The sequence below is a fragment of the Scyliorhinus torazame genome, chromosome 22, assembly GCF_047496885.1.
Source record: "Scyliorhinus torazame isolate Kashiwa2021f chromosome 22, sScyTor2.1, whole genome shotgun sequence".
NCBI lineage: Eukaryota > Metazoa > Chordata > Chondrichthyes > Carcharhiniformes > Scyliorhinidae > Scyliorhinus > Scyliorhinus torazame.
The window spans coordinates 2794956-2817659 of NC_092728.1; the positions used below are offsets into that span (position 1 = coordinate 2794956).

At 48.4% G+C, this 22704-nt stretch overlaps 2 protein-coding genes across 2 annotated transcripts in view; both read right to left on the reverse strand.

Annotated features, from left to right (window-relative positions):
• Positions 1-22704, reverse strand: part of LOC140399406 (rho guanine nucleotide exchange factor 3-like) — a 930630-nt gene that overhangs the window by 79398 nt on the left and 828528 nt on the right. The window lies entirely within an intron of this gene.
• Positions 1-22704, reverse strand: part of LOC140398880 (adiponectin receptor protein 1-like) — a 207210-nt gene that overhangs the window by 32922 nt on the left and 151584 nt on the right. The window contains 1 exon segment of the mRNA XM_072487825.1: positions 9830-10017. Within this exon segment, the coding sequence (XP_072343926.1) occupies positions 9830-10017 (188 nt within the window).

Consider the following 22704-nt stretch of genomic DNA (forward strand, 5'->3'; position numbering starts at 1 on the left):
ATCACGGTTACACCACGAGCGGTATTCACCCTCCGGAACCATCACGGTTACACCACGAGCAGTATTCAGCCTCCTGAACCATCACGGTTACACCACGAGCAGTATTCACCCTCCTGAACCATCACGGTTACACCACGAGCAGTATTCACCCTCCTGAACCAACACGGTTACACCACGAGCAGTATTCACCCTCCTGAACCATCACGGTTACACCACGAGCAGTATTCACCCTCCTGAACCATCACGGTTACACCACGAGCAGTATTCACCCTCCTGAACCATCACGGTTACACCACGAGCAGTATTCACCCTCCTGAACCATCACGGTTACACCACGAGCAGTATTCACCCTCCTGAACCATCACGGTTACACCACGAGCAGTATTCAGCCTCCTGAACCATCACGGTTACACCACGAGCAGTATTCACCCTCCTGAACCATCACGGTTACACCACGAGCAGTATTCACCCTCCTCAACCATCACGGTTACACCGCGAGCAGTATTCACCCTCCTCAACCATCACGGTTACACCGCGAGCAGTATTCACCCTCCTGAACCATCACGGTTACACCACGAGCAGTATTCACCCTCCTGAACCATCACGGTTACACCACGAGCGGTATTCACCCTCATGAACCATCACGGTTACACCACGAGCAGTATTCACCCTCCTCAACCATCACGGTTACACCGCGAGCAGTATTCACCCTCCTGAACCATCACGGTTACACCACGAGCAGTATTCACCCTCCGGAACCATCGCGGTTACACCACGAGCAGTATTCACCCTCCTGTACCATCACGGTTACACCACGAGCAGTATTCACCCTCCTGAACCATCACGGTTACAGTGTGAGCAGTATTCACCCTCCTGTACCATCACGGTTACACCACGAGCAGTATTCACCCTCCTGAACCATCACGGTTACACCACGAGCGGTATTCACCCTCCGGAACCATCACGGTTACACCACGAGCAGTATTCACCATCCTGATCCATCACGGTTACACCACGAGCAGTATTCACCCTCCTCAACCATCACGGTTACACCACGAGCAGTATTCAGCCTCCTGAACCATCACGGTTACACCACGAGCAGTATTCACCCTCCTGAACCATCACGGTTACACCACGAGCGGTATGCACCCTCCTGAACCATCACGGTTACACCACGAGCAGTATTCACCCTCCTGAACCATCACGGTTACACCACGAGCAGTATTCACCCTCCTGAACCATCACGGTTACACAACGAGCAGTATTCACCCTCCTCAACCATCACGGTTACACCGCGAGCAGTATTCACCCTCCTGAACCATCACGGTTACACCACGAGCGGTATTCACCCTCCTGAACCATCACGGTTACACCGCGAGTAGTATTCACCCTCCTGAACCATCACGGTTACACCACGAGCAGTATTCACCCTCCTGAACCATCACGGTTACACCACGAGCAGTATTCACCCTCCGGAACCATCACAGTTACACCACGAGCAGTATTCACCCTCCTGAACCATCACGGTTACACCACGAGCGGTATTCACCCTCCTGAACCATCACGGTTACACCACGAGCAGTATTCACCCTCCTGAACCATCACGGTTACACCACGAGCAGTATTCACCCTCCTGAACCATCACGGTTACACCACGAGCGGTATTCACCCTCCTGAACCATCACGGTTACACCACGAGCGGTATTCACCCTCCTGAACCATCACGGTTACACCACGAGCGGTATTCACCCTCCTGAACCATCACGGTTACACTGTGAGCGGTATTCACCCTCCTGAACAATCACGGTTACACCACAAGCGGTATTCACCCTCCTGAACCATCACGGTTACACCACGAGCAGTATTCACCCTCCTGAACCATCACGGTTACACCACGAGCAGTATTCACCCTCCTGAACCATCACGGTTACACCACGAGCGGTATTTACCCTCCTGAACCATCACGGTTACACCACGAGCAGTATTCACCCTCCTGAACCATCACGGTTACACCACGAGCGGTATTCACCCTCCTGAACCATCACGGTTACACCACGAGCAGTATTTACCCTCCTGAACCATCACGGTTACACCACGAGCGGTATTCACCCTCCTGAACCATCACGGTTACACCACGAGCAGTATTCACCCTCCTGAACCATCACGGTTACACAACGAGCAGTATTCACCCTCCTGAACCATCACGGTTACACCACGAGCGATATTCACCCTCCTGAACCATCACGGTTACACCACGAGCAGTATTCACCCTCCTGAACCATCACGGTTACACCACGAGCGGTATTCACCCTCCTGAACCATCACGGTTACACCACGAGCAGTATTCACCCTCCGGAACCATCATGGTTACACCGTGAGCAGTATTCACCCTCCTGAACCATCACGGTTACACCACGAGCAGTATTCACCCTCCTGAACCATCACGGTTACACCACGAGCGGTATTCACCCTCCTGAACCATCACGGTTACACCACGAGCAGTATTCACCCTCCTGAACCATCACGGTTACACCACGAGCAGTATTCACCCTTCTGAACCATCACGGTTCCACCACGAGCGGTATTCACCCTCCTGAACCATCACGGTTACACCACGAGCAGTATTCACCCTCCTGAACCATCACGGTTACACCACGAGCGGTATGCACCCTCCTGAACCATCACGGTTACACCACGAGCGGTATTCACCCTCCTGAACCATCACGGTTACACCACGAGCAGTATTCACCCTCCTGAACCATCACGGTTACACCACGAGCAGTATTCACCCTCCTCAACCATCACGGTTACACCGCGAGCAGTATTCACCCTCCTGAACCATCACGGTTACACCACGAGCGGTATTCACCCTCCTGAACCATCACGGTTACACCGCGAGTAGTATTCACCCTCCTGAACCATCACGGTTACACCACGAGCAGTATTCACCCTCCTGAACCATCACGGTTACACCACGAGCAGTATTCACCCTCCGGAACCATCACAGTTACACCACGAGCAGTATTCACCCTCCTGAACCATCACGGTTACACCACGAGCGGTATTCACCCTCCTGAACCATCACGGTTACACCACGAGCAGTATTCACCCTCCGGAACCATCACAGTTACACCACGAGCAGTATTCACCCTCCTGAACCATCACGGTTACACCACGAGCGGTATTCACCCTCCTGAACCATCACGGTTACACCACGAGCAGTATTCACCATCCTGATCCATCACGGTTACACCACGAGCAGTATTCACCCTCCTCAACCATCACGGTTACACCACGAGCAGTATTCAGCCTCCTGAACCATCACGGTTACACCACGAGCAGTATTCACCCTCCTGAACCATCACGGTTACACCACGAGCGGTATGCACCCTCCTGAACCATCACGGTTACACCACGAGCAGTATTCACCCTCCTGAACCATCACGGTTACACCACGAGCAGTATTCACCCTCCTGAACCATCACGGTTACACCACGAGCAGTATTCACCCTCCTCAACCATCACGGTTACACCGCGAGCAGTATTCACCCTCCTGAACCATCACGGTTACACCACGAGCGGTATTCACCCTCCTGAACCATCACGGTTACACCGCGAGTAGTATTCACCCTCCTGAACCATCACGGTTACACCACGAGCAGTATTCACCCTCCTGAACCATCACGGTTACACCACGAGCAGTATTCACCCTCCGGAACCATCACAGTTACACCACGAGCAGTATTCACCCTCCTGAACCATCACGGTTACACCACGAGCGGTATTCACCCTCCTGAACCATCACGGTTACACCACGAGCAGTATTCACCCTCCTGAACCATCACGGTTACACCACGAGCAGTATTCACCCTCCTGAACTATCACGGTTACACCACGAGCGGTATTCACCCTCCTGAACCATCACGGTTACACCACGAGCGGTATTCACCCTCCTGAACCATCACGGTTACACCACGAGCGGTATTCACCCTCCTGAACCATCACGGTTACACTGTGAGCGGTATTCACCCTCCTGAACAATCACGGTTACACCACAAGCGGTATTCACCCTCCTGAACCATCACGGTTACACCACGAGCAGTATTCACCCTCCTGAACCATCACGGTTACACCACGAGCAGTATTCACCCTCCTGAACCATCACGGTTACACCACGAGCGGTATTCACCCTCCTGAACCATCACGGTTACACCACGAGCAGTATTCACCCTCCTGAACCATCACGGTTACACCACGAGCGGTATTCACCCTCCTGAACCATCACGGTTACACCACGAGCAGTATTTACCCTCCTGAACCATCACGGTTACACCACGAGCGGTATTCACCCTCCTGAACCATCACGGTTACACCACGAGCAGTATTCACCCTCCTGAACCATCACGGTTACACAACGAGCAGTATTCACCCTCCTGAACCATCACGGTTACACCACGAGCGATATTCACCCTCCTGAACCATCACGGTTACACCACGAGCAGTATTCACCCTCCTGAACCATCACGGTTACACCACGAGCGGTATTCACCCTCCTGAACCATCACGGTTACACCACGAGCAGTATTCACCCTCCGGAACCATCATGGTTACACCGTGAGCAGTATTCACCCTCCTGAACCATCACGGTTACACCACGAGCAGTATTCACCCTCCTGAACCATCACGGTTACACCACGTGCGGTATTCACCCTCCTGAACCATCACGGTTACACCACGAGCAGTATTCACCCTCCTGAACCATCACGGTTACACCACGAGCAGTATTCACCCTTCTGAACCATCACGGTTCCACCACGAGCGGTATTCACCCTCCTGAACCATCACGGTTACACCACGAGCAGTATTCACCCTCCTGAACCATCACGGTTACACCACGAGCGGTATGCACCCTCCTGAACCATCACGGTTACACCACGAGCGGTATTCACCCTCCTGAACCATCACGGTTACACCACGAGCAGTATTCACCCTCCTGAACCATCACGGTTACACCACGAGCAGTATTCACCCTCCTCAACCATCACGGTTACACCGCGAGCAATATTCACCCTCCTGAACCATCACGGTTACACCACGAGCGGTATTCACCCTCCTGAACCATCACGGTTACACCGCGAGTAGTATTCACCCTCCTGAACCATCACGGTTACACCACGAGCAGTATTCACCCTCCTGAACCATCACGGTTACACCACGAGCAGTATTCACCCTACGGAACCATCACAGTTACACCACGAGCAGTATTCACCCTCCTGAACCATCACGGTTACACCACGAGCGGTATTCACCCTCCTGAACCATCACGGTTACACCACGAGCAGTATTCACCCTCCTGAACCATCACGGTTACACCACGAGCAGTATTCACCCTCCTGAACCATCACGGTTACACCACGAGCGGTATTCACCCTCCTGAACCATCACGGTTACACCACGAGCGGTATTCACCCTCCTGAACCATCACGGTTACACCACGAGCGGTATTCACCCTCCTCAACCATCACGGTTACACCGCGAGCAGTATTCACCCTCCTGAACCATCACGGTTACACCACGAGCGGTATTCACCCTCCTGAACCATCACGGTTACACCACGAGCGGTATTCACCCTCCTGAACCATCACGGTTACACCACGAGCGGTATTCACCCTCCTGAACCATCACGGTTACACCGTGAGCGGTATTCACCCTCCTGAACAATCACGGTTACACCACAAGCGGTATTCACCCTCCTGAACCATCACGGTTACACCACGAGCAGTATTCACCCTCCTGAACCATCACGGTTACACCACGAGCAGTATTCACCCTCCTGAACCATCACGGTTACACCACGAGCGGTATTCACCCTCCTGAACCATCACGGTTACACCACGAGCAGTATTCACCCTCCTGAACCATCACGGTTACACCACGAGCGGTATTCACCCTCCTGAACCATCACGGTTACACCACGAGCAGTATTCACCCTCCTGAACCATCACGGTTACACCACGAGCAGTATTCACCCTCCTGAACCATCACGGTTACACCACGAGCGATATTCACCCTCCTGAACCATCACGGTTACACCACGAGCAGTATTCACCCTCCTGAACCATCACGGTTACACCACGAGCGGTATTCACCCTCCTGAACCATCACGGTTACACCACGAGCAGTATTCACCCTCCGGAACCATCATGGTTACACCGTGAGCAGTATTCACCCTCCTGAACCATCACGGTTACACCACGAGCAGTATTCACCCTCCTGAACCATCACGGTTACACCACGAGCGGTATTCACCCTCCTGAACCATCACGGTTACACCACGAGCAGTATTCACCCTCCTGAACCATCACGGTTACACCACGAGCAGTATTCACCCTTCTGAACCATCACGGTTCCACCACGAGCGGTATTCACCCTCCTGAACCATCACGGTTACACTGTGAGCAGTATTCGCCCTCCTGAACCATCACGGTTACACCACGAGCAGTATTCACCCTCCTGAACCATCACGGTTACACCACGAGCAGTATTCACCCTCCTGAACCATCACGGTTACACTGTGAGCGGTATTCACCCTCCTGAACCATTACGGTTACACCACGAGCAGTATTCACCCTCCTGAACCATCATGGTTACACTGTTAGCGGTATTCATCCTCCTGAACCATTACGGTTACACCACAAGCAGTATTCACCCTCCGGAACCATCGCGGTTACACCACGAGCAGTATTCACCCTCCTGAACCATCACGGTTACACCACAAGCAGTATTTAGCCTCCGGAACCATCACGGTTACACCACGAGCAGTATTTACCCTCCGGAACCATTACGGTTACACCACGAGCAGTATTCAGCCACCGGAACCATCACGGTTACACCACAAGCAGTATTTACCCTCCGGAACCATTACGGTTACACCACGAGCAGTATTCAGCCTCCGGAACCATCACGGTTACACCACGAGCAGTATTCACCCTCCTGAACCATCACGGTTACACCACGAGCGGTATTCACCCGCCTGAACCATCACGGTTACACCGCGAGCAGTATTCACCCTCCTGAACGATCACGGTTACACCACGAGCAGTATTCAGCCTCCGGAACCGTCACGGTTACACCACGAGCAGTATTCACCCTCCTGAACCATCACGGTTACACCACGAGCAGTATTCACCCTCCTGAACCATCACGGTTGCACTGTGAGCAGCATTCACCCTCCTGAACCATCACGGTTACACCACGAGCAGTATTCACCATCCTGAACCATCACGGTTACACCACGAGCAGTATTCAGCCTCCTGAACCATCACGGTTACACTGTGAGCAGTATTCACCCTCCTGAGCCATCACGGTTACACCACGAGCAGTATTCACCCTCCTGAACCATCACGGTTACACCACGAGCAGTATTCATCCTCCTGAACCATCACGGTTACACCACGAGCAGTATTCATCCTCCTGAACCATCACGGTTACACCACGAGCAGTATTTAGCCTTCTGAACCATCACGGTTACACCGCGAGCGGTATTCACCCTCCTGAACCATCACGGTTACACCACGAGCAGTATTCACCCTCCTGAACCATCACGGTTACACCACGTGCGGTATTCACCCTCCTGAACCATCACGGTTACACCTCGAGCGGTATTCACCCTCCTGAACCATCACGGTTACACCACGAGCGGTATTCATCCTCCTGAACCATCACGGTTACACCACGAGCAGTATTCACCCTCCTGAACCATCACGGTTACACCACGAGCGGTATTCACCCTCCTGAACCATCACGGTTACACCACGAGCAGTATTCACCCTTCTGAACCATCACGGTTACACCACGAGCAGTATTCACCCTCCTGAACCATCACGGTTACACTGTGAGCAGTATTCACCCTCCTGAACCATCACGGTTACACCACGAGCAGTATTCAGCCTCCTGAACCATCACGGTTACACTGTGAGCAGTATTCACCCTCCTGAACCATCACGGTTACACCACGAGCAGTATTCAGCCTCCTGAACCATCACGGTTACACCACGAGCAGTATTCACCCTCCTGAACCATCACGGTTACACTGTGAGCAGTATTCACCCTCCTGAACCATCATGGTTACACTACGAGCAGTATTAACCCTCCTGAACCATCACGGTTACACTGTGAGCAGTATTCACCCTCCTGAACCATCACGGTTACACCACGAGCAGTATTCAGCCTCCTGAACCATCACGGTTACACCACGAGCAGTATTCACCCTCCTGAACCATCACGGTTACACCACGAGCAGTATTCAGCCTCCTGAACCATCACGGTTACACCACGAGTGGTATTCACCCTCCTGAACCATCACGGTTACACCACGAGCAGTATTCACCCTCCTGAACCATCACGGTTACACCACGAGTGGTATTCACCCTCCTGAACCATCACGGTTACACCACGAGCAGTATTCAACCTCCTGAACCATCACGGTTACACTGTGAGCAGTATTCACCCTCCTGAACCATCACGGTTACACTGTGAGCAGTATTCACCCTCCTGAACCATCACGGTTACACCACGAGCAGTATTCATCCTCCTGAACCATCACGGTTACACCACGAGCAGTATTCACCCTCCTGAACCATCACGGTTACACCACGAGCAGTATTCACCCTCCTGAACCATCACGGTTACACCACGAGCGGTATTCACCCTCCTGAACCATCACGGTTACACCACGAGCAGTATTCACCCTCCTGAACCATCACGGTTACACCACGAGCAGTATTCACCCTCCGGTACCATCACGGTTACACCACGAGCGGTATTCACCCTCCTGAACCAGCACGGTTACACCACGAGCTGTATTCACCCTCCTGAACCATCACGGTTACACTACGAGCGGTATTCACCCTCCGGAACCATCACGGTTACACCACGAGCAGTATTCACCCTCCTGAACCATCACGGTTACACCACGAGCAGTATTCACCCTCCGGAACTATCACGGTTACACCATGAGCAGTATTCACCCTTCTGAACCATCACGGTTACACCACGAGCAGTATTCACCCTCCTGAACCATCACGGTTACACTGTGAGCAGTATTCACCCTCCTGAACCATCACGGTTACACCACGAGCAGTATTCACCCTCCTGAACCATCACGGTTACACTGTGAGCAGTATTCACCCTCCGGAACCATCACGGTTACACCACGAGCAGTATTCATCCTCCTGAACCATCACGGTTACACCACGAGCAGTATTCACCCTCCTGAACCATCACGGTTACACCACGAGCAGTATTCACCCTCCTGAACCATCACGGTTACACCACGAGCGGTATTCACCCTCCTGAACCATCACGGTTACACCACGAGCAGTATTCACCCTTCTGAACCATCACGGTTCCACCACGAGCAGTATTCACCCTCCGGTACCATCACGGTTACACCACGAGCGGTATTCACCCTCCTGAACCATCACGGTTGCACCACGAGCAGTATTCACCCTCCTGAACCATCACGGTTACACCACGAGCGGTATTCACCCTCCTGAACCATCACGGTTACACCACGAGCAGTATTCACCCTCCGGAACCATCACGGTTACACCACGAGCAGTATTCACCCTCCGGAACCATCACGGTTACACCACGAGCAGTATTCACCCTCCTGAACCATCACGGTTACACCATGAGCAGTATTCACCCTCCGGAACCATCACGGTTACACCACGAGCAGTATTCACCCTCCTGAACCATCACGGTTTCAGCACGAGCAGTATTCAGCCTCCTGAACCATCACGGTTACACCGCGAGCGGTACTTACCGGCACGCACTGCCCTGTACTGTGGTGTAGCAAACCGGTCCCACTGTGAAACCACGATAGCCGTTATTCCCAGTACACAAATGATGACGAGATACACGAGCCTGGGCTGGGGTGAGCAGTAGAAGGAATAGTATAACCAAGGCACGAAACTACCCATGATCAGCAGAGCGATGCCAGAGTAATCCAACCTGCAAACAGGAATCACAAGCTGCAGAGTGAAGGCAGGATGGAACACTAGAATTTCGCAGCCAAGGAAGAGGCCAGCTCTCCGGAAACAAAACTGTCCCGATAGCTCCACCCCATAATAATAATAATCTTCATTCGTGTCACAAGCAGGCTTCCATTAACACTGTAATGAAGTTACTGTGAAAATCCCCTTGTCGCCACATTCCGGCGCCTGTTCGGGTGCACAGAGGGAGAATTCAGAATGTCCAATTCAGCTGACAGCACGTCTTTCGGGACTTGTGGGAGGAAACCGGAGCACCCGGAGGAAACCCACGCAGACACGGGGAGGACGTGCAGAGTCCACACAGACAGTGACCCAGCGGGGAATCGACCCTGGGACCCTGGCGTCAGTGCTGTGCACTGTACTGTCCATCCTGACGTCCATCTCAAATTCCGAGAACAACCATTTTATGCAGAGCTAGGTTGGACCGTGCAAGTCACCAAGCAACTCTCTAGCAGTCTGAAGCTGACACTGATTCGCAGGCGGCTGGTGCACAGACAACATCCGGGTATCTGTTATTCTATATATAAACCACCCCGAACCCCTCGATTAGATTCCAGTCTGTAACTCACTCCCGGGCATCTGTTATTCTATATATAAACCACCCCGAACCCCTCGATTAGATTCCAGTCTGTAACTCACTCCCGGGTATCTGTTATTCTATATATAAACCACCCCAAACCCCTCGATTAGATTCCAGTCTGTAACTCACTCCCGGGTATCTGTTATTCTATATATAAACCACCCTGAACCCCTCGATTAGATTCCAGTCTGTAACTCACTCCCGGATATCTGTTATTCTATATATAAACCACCCCGAACCCCTCGATTAGATTCCAGTCTGTAACTCACTCCCGGGTATCTGTTATTCTGTATATAAACCACCCTGAACCCCTCGATTAGATTCCAGTCTGTAACTCACTCCCGGGTATCTGCTGTTCTATATATAAACCACCCTGAACCCCTCGATTAGATTCCAGTCTGTAACTCACTCCCGGGTATCTGTTATTCTGTATATAAACCACCCTGAACCCCTCGATTGGATTCCAGTCTGTAACTCACTCCCGGGTATCTGTTACTCTATATATAAACCACCCCAAACCCCTCGATTAGATTCCAGTCTGTAACTCACTCCCGGGTATCTGTTATTCTATATATAAACCACCCCGAACCCCTCGATTAGATTCCAGTCTGTAACTCACTCCCGGGTATCTGTTATTCTGTATATAAACCACCCTGAACCCCTCGATTAGATTCCAGTCTGTAACACACTCCCGGGTATCTGTGATTCTATATATAAACCACCCCGAAACCCTCGATTAGATTCCAGTCTGTAACTCACCCCCGGGTATCTGTTATTCTATATATAAACCACCCCGAACCCCTCGATTAGATTCCAGTCTGTATCTCACTCCAGGGTATCTGTTATTCTATATATAAACCACCCCGAACTCCTCGATTAGATTCCAGTCTGTAACTCACCCCTGGGTATCTGTTATTCTATATATAAACCACCCCGAACTCCTCGATTAGATTCCAGTCTGTAACTCACTCCCGGGTATCTGTTATTCTGTAGAGAAACCACCCTGAACCCCTCGATTAGATTCCAGTCTGTAACTCACTCCCGGGTATCCGTTATTCCATATATAAACCACCCCGAACCCCTCGACTAGATTCCAGTCTGTAACACACTCCCGGGTATCTGTTATTCTATATATAAACCACCCTGAACCCCTCGATTAGATTCCAGTCTGTAACTCACTCCCGGGTATCCGTTATTCTGTATATAAACCACCCCGAACCCCTCGATTAGATTCCAGTCTGTAACTCACTCCCGGGTATCTGTTATTCTATATATAAACCATCCTGAACCCCTCGATTAGATTCCAGTCTGTAACTCACTCCCGGGTATCTGTTATTCTGTATATAAACCACCCCGAACCCCTCGATTAGATTCCAGTCTGTAACTCACTCCCGGGTATCTGTTATTCTGTAGAGAAACCACCCTGAACCCCTCGATTAGATTCCAGTCTGTAACTCACTCCCGGGTATCTGTTATTCTATATATAAACCATCCTGAACCCCTCGATTAGATTCCAGTCTGTAACTCACTCCCGGGTATCTGTTATTCTGTAGAGAAACCACCCTGAACCCCTCGATTAGATTCCAGTCTGTAACTCACTTCCGGGAATCTGTTATTCCATATATAAACCACCCCGAACCCCTCGACGAGATTCCAGTCTGTAACACACTCCAGGGTATCTGTTATTCTATATATAAACCACCCTGAACCCCTCGATTAGATTCCAGTCTGTAACTCACTCCCGGGTATCTGTTATTCTGTAGAGAAACCACCCCAAACCCCTCGATTAGATTCCAGTCTGGAACTCACACCCGAGTATCTGTTATTCTATATATAAACCACCCTGAACCCCTCGATTAGATTCTAGTCTGTAACTCACTCCCGGGTATCTGTTATTCTGTATATAAACCACCCTGAACCCCTCGATTAGAATCCAGTCTGTAACTCACTCCCGGGTATCTGTCATTCTGTATATAAACCACCCCGAACCCCTCGATTAGATTCCAGTCTGTAACTCACTCCCGAGAATCTGTTATTCTATATCATACCACCCCAAACCCCTCGATTAGATTCCAGTCTGTAACTCACTCCCGGGTATCTGTTATTTATATATATAAACCACCCCGAACCCCTCGATTAGATTCCAGTCTGTAACTCACTCCCGGGAATCTGTTATTCTGTATATAAACCACCCCGAACCCCTCGATTAGATTCCAGTCTGTCACTCACTCCCGGGTATCTGCTGTTCTATATATAAACCACCCTGAACCCCTCGATTAGATTCCAGTCTGTAACTCACTCCCGGGTATCTGTTATTCTGTATATAAACCACACCGAACCCCTCGATTAGATTCCAGTCTGTAACTCACTCCCGGGTATCTGTTATTCTGTATATAAACCACCCCGAACCCCTCGATTAGGTTCCAGTCTGTAACTCACTCCCGGGTATCTGTTATTCTGTATATAAATCACCCCGAACCCCTCGATTAGATTCCAGTCTGTAACTCACTCCCGGATATCTGTTATTCTATATATAAACCACACTGAACCCCTCGATTAGATTCCAGTCTGTAACTCACTCCTGGGTATTGTTATTCTATATATAAACCACCCTGAACCCCTTGATTAGATTCCAGTCTGTAACTCACTCCCGGGTATCTGTTATTCTATATATAAACCACCCTGAACCCCTCGATTAGATTCCAGTCTGTAACTCACTCCCGGGTATCTGTTATTCTATATATAAACCACCCCGAACCCCTCGATTAGATTCCAGTCTGTAACTCACTCCCGGGTATCTGTTATTCTGTATATAAACCATCCCGAACCCCTCGATTAGATTCCAGTCTGTAACTCACTCCCGGGTATCTGTTATTCTGTATATAAACCACCCCTAACCCCGCGATTAGATTCCAGTCTGTAACTCACTCCCGGGTATCTGTTATTCTCTATATAGACCACCCCGTACCCCTCGATTAGATTCCAGTCTGTAACTCACTCCCAGGTTTCTGTTATTCTATATATAAACCACCCTGAACCCCTCGATTAGATTCCAGTCTGTAACTCACTCCCGGGTATCTGTTATTCTATATATAAACCACCCCTAACGCCTCGATTAGATTCCAGTCTGTAACTCACACCTGGGTATCTGTTATTCTGTATATAAACCACCCCGAGCCCCTCGATTAGATTCCAGTCTGTAACTCACTCCCGGGTATCTGTTATTCTGTAGAGAAACCACCCTGAACCCCTCGATTAGATTCCAGTCTGTAACTCACTCCCGGGTATCCGTTATTCCATATATAAACCACCCCGAACCCCTCGACTAGATTCCAGTCTGTAACACACTCCCGGGTATCTGTTATTCTATATATAAACCACCCTGAACCCCTCGATTAGATTCCAGTCTGTAACTCACTCCCGGGTATCCGTTATTCTGTATATAAACCACCCAGAACCGCTCGATTAGATTCCAGTCTGTAACTCACTCCCGGGTATCCGTTATTCTGTATATAAACCACCCCGAACCCCTCGATTAGATTCCAGTCTGTAACTCACTCCCGGGTATCTGTTATTCTATATATAAACCATCCTGAACCCCTCGATTAGATTCCAGTCTGTAACTCACTCCCGGGTATCTGTTATTCTGTATATAAACCACCCCGAACCCCTCGATTAGATTCCAGTCTGTAACTCACTCCCGGGTATCTGTTATTCTATATATAAACCATCCTGAACCCCTCGATTAGATTCCAGTCTGTAACTCACTCCCGGGTATCTGTTATTCTGTAGAGAAACCACCCTGAACCCCTCGATTAGATTCCAGTCTGTAACTCACTTCCGGGAATCTGTTATTCCATATATAAACCACCCCGAACCCCTCGACGAGATTCCAGTCTGTAACACACTCCAGGGTATCTGTTATTCTATATATAAACCACCCTGAACCCCTCGATTAGATTCCAGTCTGTAACTCACTCCCGGGTATCTGTTATTCTGTAGAGAAACCACCCCAAACCCCTCGATTAGATTCCAGTCTGGAACTCACACCCGAGTATCTGTTATTCTATATATAAACCACCCTGAACCCCTCGATTAGATTCTAGTCTGTAACTCACTCCCGGGTATCTGTTATTCTGTATATAAACCACCCTGAACCCCTCGATTAGAATCCAGTCTGTAACTCACTCCCGGGTATCTGTTATTCTATATATAAACCACCCCAAACCCCTCGATTAGATTCCAGTCTGTAACTCACTCCCGGGTATCTGTTATTTATATATATAAACCACCCCGAACCCCTCGATTAGATTCCAGTCTGTAACTCACTCCCGGGAATCTGTTATTCTGTATATAAACCACCCCGAACCCCTCGATTAGATTCCAGTCTGTCACTCACTCCCGGGTATCTGCTGTTCTATATATAAACCACCCTGAACCCCTCGATTAGATTCCAGTCTGTAACTCAGTCCCGGGTATCTGTTATTCTGTATATAAACCACACCGAACCCCTCGATTAGATTCCAGTCTGTAACTCACTCCCGGGTATCTGTTATTCTGTATATAAACCACCCCGAACCCCTCGATTAGGTTCCAGTCTGTAACTCACTCCCGGGTATCTGTTATTCTGTATATAAATCACCCCGAACCCCTCGATTAGATTCCAGTCTGTAACTCACTCCCGGATATCTGTTATTCTATATATAAACCACACTGAACCCCTCGATTAGATTCCAGTCTGTAACTCACTCCCGGGTATTGTTATTCTATATATAAACCACCCTGAACCCCTTGATTAGATTCCAGTCTGTAACTCACTCCCGGGTATCTGTTATTCTATATATAAACCACCCTGAACCCCTCGATTAGATTCCAGTCTGTAACTCACTCCCGGGTATCTGTTATTCTATATATATACCACCCCGAACCCCTCGATTAGATTCCAGTCTGTAACTCACTCCCGGGTATCTGTTATTCTGTATATAAACCATCCCGAACCCCTCGATTAGATTCCAGTCTGTAACTCACTCCCGGGTATCTGTTATTCTGTATATAAACCACCCCTAACCCCGCGATTAGATTCCAGTCTGTAACTCACTCCCGGGTATCTGTTATTCTCTATATAGACCACCCCGTACCCCTCGATTAGATTCCAGTCTGTAACTCACTCCCAGGTTTCTGTTATTCTATATATAAACCACCCTGAACCCCTCGATTAGATTCCAGTCTGTAACTCACTCCCGGGTATCTGTTATTCTATATATAAACCACCCCTAACGCCTCGATTAGATTCCAGTCTGTAACTCACACCTGGGTATCTGTTATTCTGTATATAAACCACCCCGAGCCCCTCGATTAGATTCCAGTCTGTAACTCACTCCTGGGTATCTGTTATTCTATATATAAACCACCCTGAACACCTCGATTAGATTCCAGTCTGTAACTCACTCCCGGGCATCTGTTGTATATATAAACCACCCCGAACCCCTCGATTAGATACCAGTCTGTAACTCACTCCCGGGTATCTGTTACTCTATATATAAACCACCCCGAACCCCTCGATTAGATTCCAGTCTGTAACTCACTTCCGGGAATCTGTTATTCCATATATAAACCACCCCGAACCCCTCGACTAGATTCCAGTCTGTAACACACTCCAGGGTATCTGTTATTCTATATATAAACCACCCTGAACCCCTCGATTAGATTCCAGTCTGTAACTCACTCCCGGGTATCTGTTATTCTGTAGAGAAACCACCCCAAACCCGTCGATTAGATTCCAGTCTGTAACTCACACCCGAGTATCTGGTATTCTATATATAAACCACCCTGAACCCCTCGATTAGATTCTAGTCTGTAACTCACTCCCGGGTATCTGTTATTCTGTATATAAACCACCCTGAACCCCTCGATTAGAATCCAGTCTGTAACTCACTCCCGGGTATCTGTCATTCTGTATATAAACCACCCCGAACCCCTCGATTAGATTCCAGTCTGTAACTCACTCCCGGGTATCTGTTATTCTATATATAAACCACCCCTAACGCCTCGATTAGATTCCAGTCTGTAACTCACACCTGGGTATCTGTTATTCTGTATATAAACCACCCCGAGCCCCTCGATTAGATTCCAGTCTGTAACTCACTCCTGGGTATCTGTTATTCTATATATAAACCACCCTGAACACCTCGATTAGATTCCAGTCTGTAACTCACTCCCGGGCATCTGTTGTATATATAAACCACCCCGAACCCCTCGATTAGATACCAGTCTGTAACTCACTCCCGGGTATCTGTTACTCTATATATAAACCACCCCGAACCCCTCGATTAGATTCCAGTCTGTAACTCACTTCCGGGAATCTGTTATTCCATATATAAACCACCCCGAACCCCTCGACTAGATTCCAGTCTGTAACACACTCCAGGGTATCTGTTATTCTATATATAAACCACCCTGAACCCCTCGATTAGATTCCAGTCTGTAACTCACTCCCGGGTATCTGTTATTCTGTAGAGAAACCACCCCAAACCCGTCGATTAGATTCCAGTCTGTAACTCACACCCGAGTATCTGGTATTCTATATATAAACCACCCTGAACCCCTCGATTAGATTCTAGTCTGTAACTCACTCCCGGGTATCTGTTATTCTGTATATAAACCACCCTGAACCCCTCGATTAGAATCCAGTCTGTAACTCACTCCCGGGTATCTGTCATTCTGTATATAAACCACCCCGAACCCCTCGATTAGATTCCAGTCTGTAACTCACTCCCGAGAATCTGTTATTCTATATCAAACCACCCCAAACCCCTCGATTAGATTCCAGTCTGTAACTCACTCCCGGGTATCTGTTATTCTATATTTATAAACCACCCCGAACCCCTCGATTAGATTCCAGTCTGTAACTCACTCCCGGGAATCTGTTATTCTGTATATAAACCACCCCGAACCCCTCGATTAGATTCCAGTCTGTCACTCACTCCCGGGTATCTGCTGTTCTATATATAAACCACCCTGAACCCCTCGATTAGATTCCAGTCTGTAACTCACTCCCGGGTATCTGTTATTCTGTATATAAACCACACCGAACCCCACGATTAGATTCCAGTCTGTAACTCACTCCCGGGTATCTGTTATTCTGTATATAAACCACCCCGAACCCCTCGATTAGATTCCAGTCTGTAACTCACTCCCGGGTATCTGTTATTCTGTATATAAATCACCCCGAACCCCTCGATTAGATTCCAGTCTGGAACTCACTCCCGGATATCTGTTATTCTATATATAAACCACACTGAACCCCTCGATTAGATTCCAGTCTGTAACTCACTCCCGGGTATTGTTATTCTATATATAAACCACCCTGAACCCCTTGATTAGATTCCAGTCTGTAACTCACTCCCGGGTATCTGTTATTCTATATATAAACCACCCTGAACCCCTCGATTAGATTCCAGTCTGTAACTCACTCACGGGTATCTGTTATTCTCTATATAGACCACCCCGTACCCCTCGATTAGATTCCAGTCTGTAACTCACTCCCAGGTTTCTGTTATTCTATATATAAACCACCCTGAACCCCTCGATTAGATTCCAGTCTGTAACTCACTCCCGGGTATCTGTTATTCTGTATATAAACCACCCCGAACCCCTCGATTAGATTCCAGTCTGTAACTCACTCCCGGGTATCTGCTGTTCTATATATAAACCACCCTGAACCCCTCGATTAGATTCCAGTCTGTAACTCACTCCCGGGTATCTGTTATTCTGTATATAAACCACACCGAACCCCTCGATTAGATTCCAGTCTGTAACTCACTCCCGGGTATCTGTTATTCTGTATATAAACCACCCCGAACCCCTCGATTAGATTCCAGTCTGTAACTCACTCCCGGGTATCTGTTATTCTGTATATAAATCACCCCGAACCCCTCGATTAGATTCCAGTCTGGAACTCACTCCCGGATATCTGTTATTCTATATATAAACCACACTGAACCCCTCGATTAGATTCCAGTCTGTAACTCACTCCCGGGTATTGTTATTCTATATATAAACCACCCTGAACCCCTTGATTAGATTCCAGTCTGTAACTCACTCCCGGGTATCTGTTATTCTATATATAAACCACCCTGAACCCCTCGATTAGATTCCAGTCTGTAACTCACTCCCGGGTATCTGTTATTCTCTATATAGACCACCCCGTACCCCTCGATTAGATTCCAGTCTGTAACTCACTCTCAGGTTTCTGTTATTCTATATATAAACCACCCTGAACCCCTCGATTAGATTCCAGTCTGTAACTCACTCCCGGGTATCTGTTATTCTGTATATAAACCACCCCGAACCCCTCGATTAGATTCCAGTCTGTAACTCACTCCCGGGTATCTGTTATTCTGTATATAAATCACCCCGAACCCCTCGATTAGATTCCAGTCTGTAACTCACTCCCGGGTATCTATTATTCTATATATAAACCACCCCGAACCCCTCGATTAGATTCCAGTCTGTAACTCACTCCCGGGTATCTGTTATTCTATATATAAACCATCCCGAACCCCTCGATTAGATTCCAGTGTGTAACTCACTCCCGGGTATCTGTTATTCTGTATATAAACCACCCCTAACCCCGCGATTAGATTCCAGTCTGTAACTCACTCACGGGTATCTGTTATTCTCTATATAGACCACCCCGTACCCCTCGATTAGATTCCAGTCTGTAACTCACTCCCAGGTTTCTGTTATTCTATATATAAACCACCCTGAACCCCTCGATTAGATTCCAGTCTGTAACTCACTCCCGGGTATCTGTTATTCTATATATAAACCACCCCTAACCCCTCGATTAGATTCCAGTCTGTAACTCACTCCTGGGTATCTGTTATTCTGTATATAAACCACCCCGAGCCCCTCGATTAGATTCCAGTCTGTAACTCACTCCTGGGTATCTGTTATTCTATATATAAACCACCCTGAACACCTCGATTAGATTCCAGTCTGTAACTCACTCCCGGGCATCTGTTGTATATATAAACCACCCCGAACCCCTCGATTAGATACCAGTCTGTAACTCACTCCCGGGTATCTGTTACTCTATATATAAACCACCCCGAACCCCTCGATTAGATTCCAATCTGTAACTCACTCCTGGGTATCTGTTATTCTATATATAAACCACCCTGAACCCCTCGATTAGATTCCAGTCTGTAACTCACTCCCGGGTATCTGTTATTCTACATATAAACCAACCCGAACCCCTCGATTAGATTCCAGTCAGTAACTGAATCCCGGGTATCTGTTATTCTATATATAAACCACCCCGAACCCCTCGATTAGATTCCAGTCAGTAACTCACTCCCGGGTATCTGTTATTCTATATATAAACCACCCCGAACCCCTCGATTAGATTCCAGTCTGTAACTCACTCCCGGGTATCTTTTATTCTGTATATAAACCACCCCGAACCCCTCGATTAGATTCCAGTCTGTAACTCACTCCCGGGTATCTGCTGTTCTATATATAAACAACCCCGAAACCCTCGATTAGATTCCAGTCTGTAACTCACTCCCGGGTATCAGCTATTCTGTATATAAACCACCCCAAACCCCTAGATTAGATTACAGTCTGTAACTCACTCCCGGGTATCTGTTATTCTGTATATAAACCACCCCGAACCCCTCGATTAGATTCCAGTCTGTAACCCACTCCCGGGTATCTGCAGTTCTATATATAAACAACCCCGAACCCCTCGATTAGATTCCAGTCTGTAACTCACTCCCGGGTATCAGCAATTCTGTATATAAACCACCCCGAGCCCCTCGATTAGATTCCAGTCTGTAACTCACTCCCGGGTATCTGTTATTCTATATATAAACCACCCTGAACCCCTCGATTAGATTCCAGTCTGTAACTCACTCCCGGGTATCTGTACTTCTGTATATAAACCACACCGAACCCCTTGATTAGATTCCAGTCTGTGACTCACTCCCAGGTATCTGTTATTCGAAAACCACCCCGAACCCCTCGATGAGATTCCAGTCTGTAACTCACTCCCGGGTATCTGTTATTCTATATATAAACCATCCTGAACCCCTTGATTAGATTCCAGTCTGTGACTCACTCCCAGGTATCTGTTATTCTTTATATAAAACACCCCGAACCCCTCGATGAGATTCCAGTCTGCAACTCACTCCCGGGTATCTGCTGTTCTATATAAAAACCACCCCAAACCCCTCGATTAGATTCCAGTCTGTAACTCACTCCTGGGTATCTGTTATTCTGTATATAAACCACCCTGAACACCTCGATTAGATTCCAGTCTGTACCTCACTCCCGGGTATCTGTTATTCTATATATAAACTACCCCGAACCCCTTGATTAGATTCCAGTCTGTAACTCACTCCCGGGAATCCGTTATTCTGTATATAAACCACCCTGAACCCCTCGATTAGATTCCAGTCTGTAACTCACTCCCGGGTATCTGTTATTCTGTAGAGAAACCACCCCAAACCCCTCGATTAGATTCCAGTCTGTAACTCACACCCGAGTATCTGTTATTCTATATATAAACCGCCCTGAACCCCACGATTAGATTCTAGTCTGTAACTCACTCCCGGGTATCTGTTATTCTGTATATAAACCACCCTGAACCCCTCGATTAAATTCCAGTCTGTAACTCACTCCCGGGTATCTGTTATTCTGTATATAAACCACCCCGAACCCCTCGATTAGATTCCAGTCTGTAACTCACTCCCGGGTATCTGTTATTCTGTAGAGAAACCACCCCGAACCCCTCGATTAAATTCCAGTCTGTAACTCACTCCCGGGAATCTGTTATTCTATATATAAACCACCCCAAACCCCTCGATTAGATTCCAGTCTGTAACTCACTCCCGGGTATCTGTTATTCTATATATAAACCACGCCGAACCCCTCGATTAGATTCCAGTCAGTAACTCACTCCCGGGAATCTGTTATTCTGTATATAAACCACCCCGAACCCCTCGATTAGATTCCAGTCTGTCACTCACTCCCGGGTATCTGCAGTTCTATATATAAACCACCCTGAACCCCTCGATTAGATTCCTGTCTGTAACTCACTCCCGGGTATCTGTTATTCTGTATATAAACCACCCCTAAACCCTCGATTAGATTCCAGTCTGTAACTCACTCCCGGGTATCTGTTATTCTCTATATAGACCACCTCGTACCCCTCGATTAGATTCCAGTCTGTAACTCACTCCCAGGTTTCTGTTATTCTATATATAAACCACCCTGAGCCCTCGATTAGATTACAGTCTGTAACTCACTCCCGGGTATCTGTTATTCTATATATAAACCACCCTGAACCCCTCGATTAGATTCCAGTCTGTAACTCACTCCCGGGTATCAGCTATTCTGTATATAAACCACCCCGAACCCCTCGATTAGCTTCCAGTCTGTAACTCACTCCCGGGTATCTGCTGTTCTATATATAATCAACCACGAACCCCTCGATTCGATTCCAGTCTGTAACTCACTCCCGGGTATCAGCTATTCTGTATATAAACCACCCCGAATCCCTCGATTAGATTCCAGTCTGTAACTCACTCCCGGGTATCTGCTGTTCAATATATAAACAACCCCGAACCCCTCGATTAGATTCCAGTCTGTAACTCACTCCCGGGTATCTGTTATTCTATATATAAACCACCCCGAACCCCTCGATTAGATTCCAGTCTGTAACTCACTCCCGGGTTTCTGTTATTCTATGTATAAACCACCCCGAACCCCTCGATTAGATTCCAGTCTGTAACTCACTCCCGGGTCTCTGTTATTCTATATATAAACCCCCCTGAACCCCTCGATTAGATTCCAGTCTGTAACTCACTCCCGGGTCTCTGTTATTCTGTATATAAACCACCCCGAACCCCTCGATTAGATTCCAGTCTGTAACTCACTCCCGGGTATCTGCTGTTCTATATATAAACAACCACGAACCCCTCGATTCGATTCCAGTCTGTAACTCACTCCCGGGTATCAGCTATTCTGTATATAAACCACCCCGAATCCCTCGATTAGATT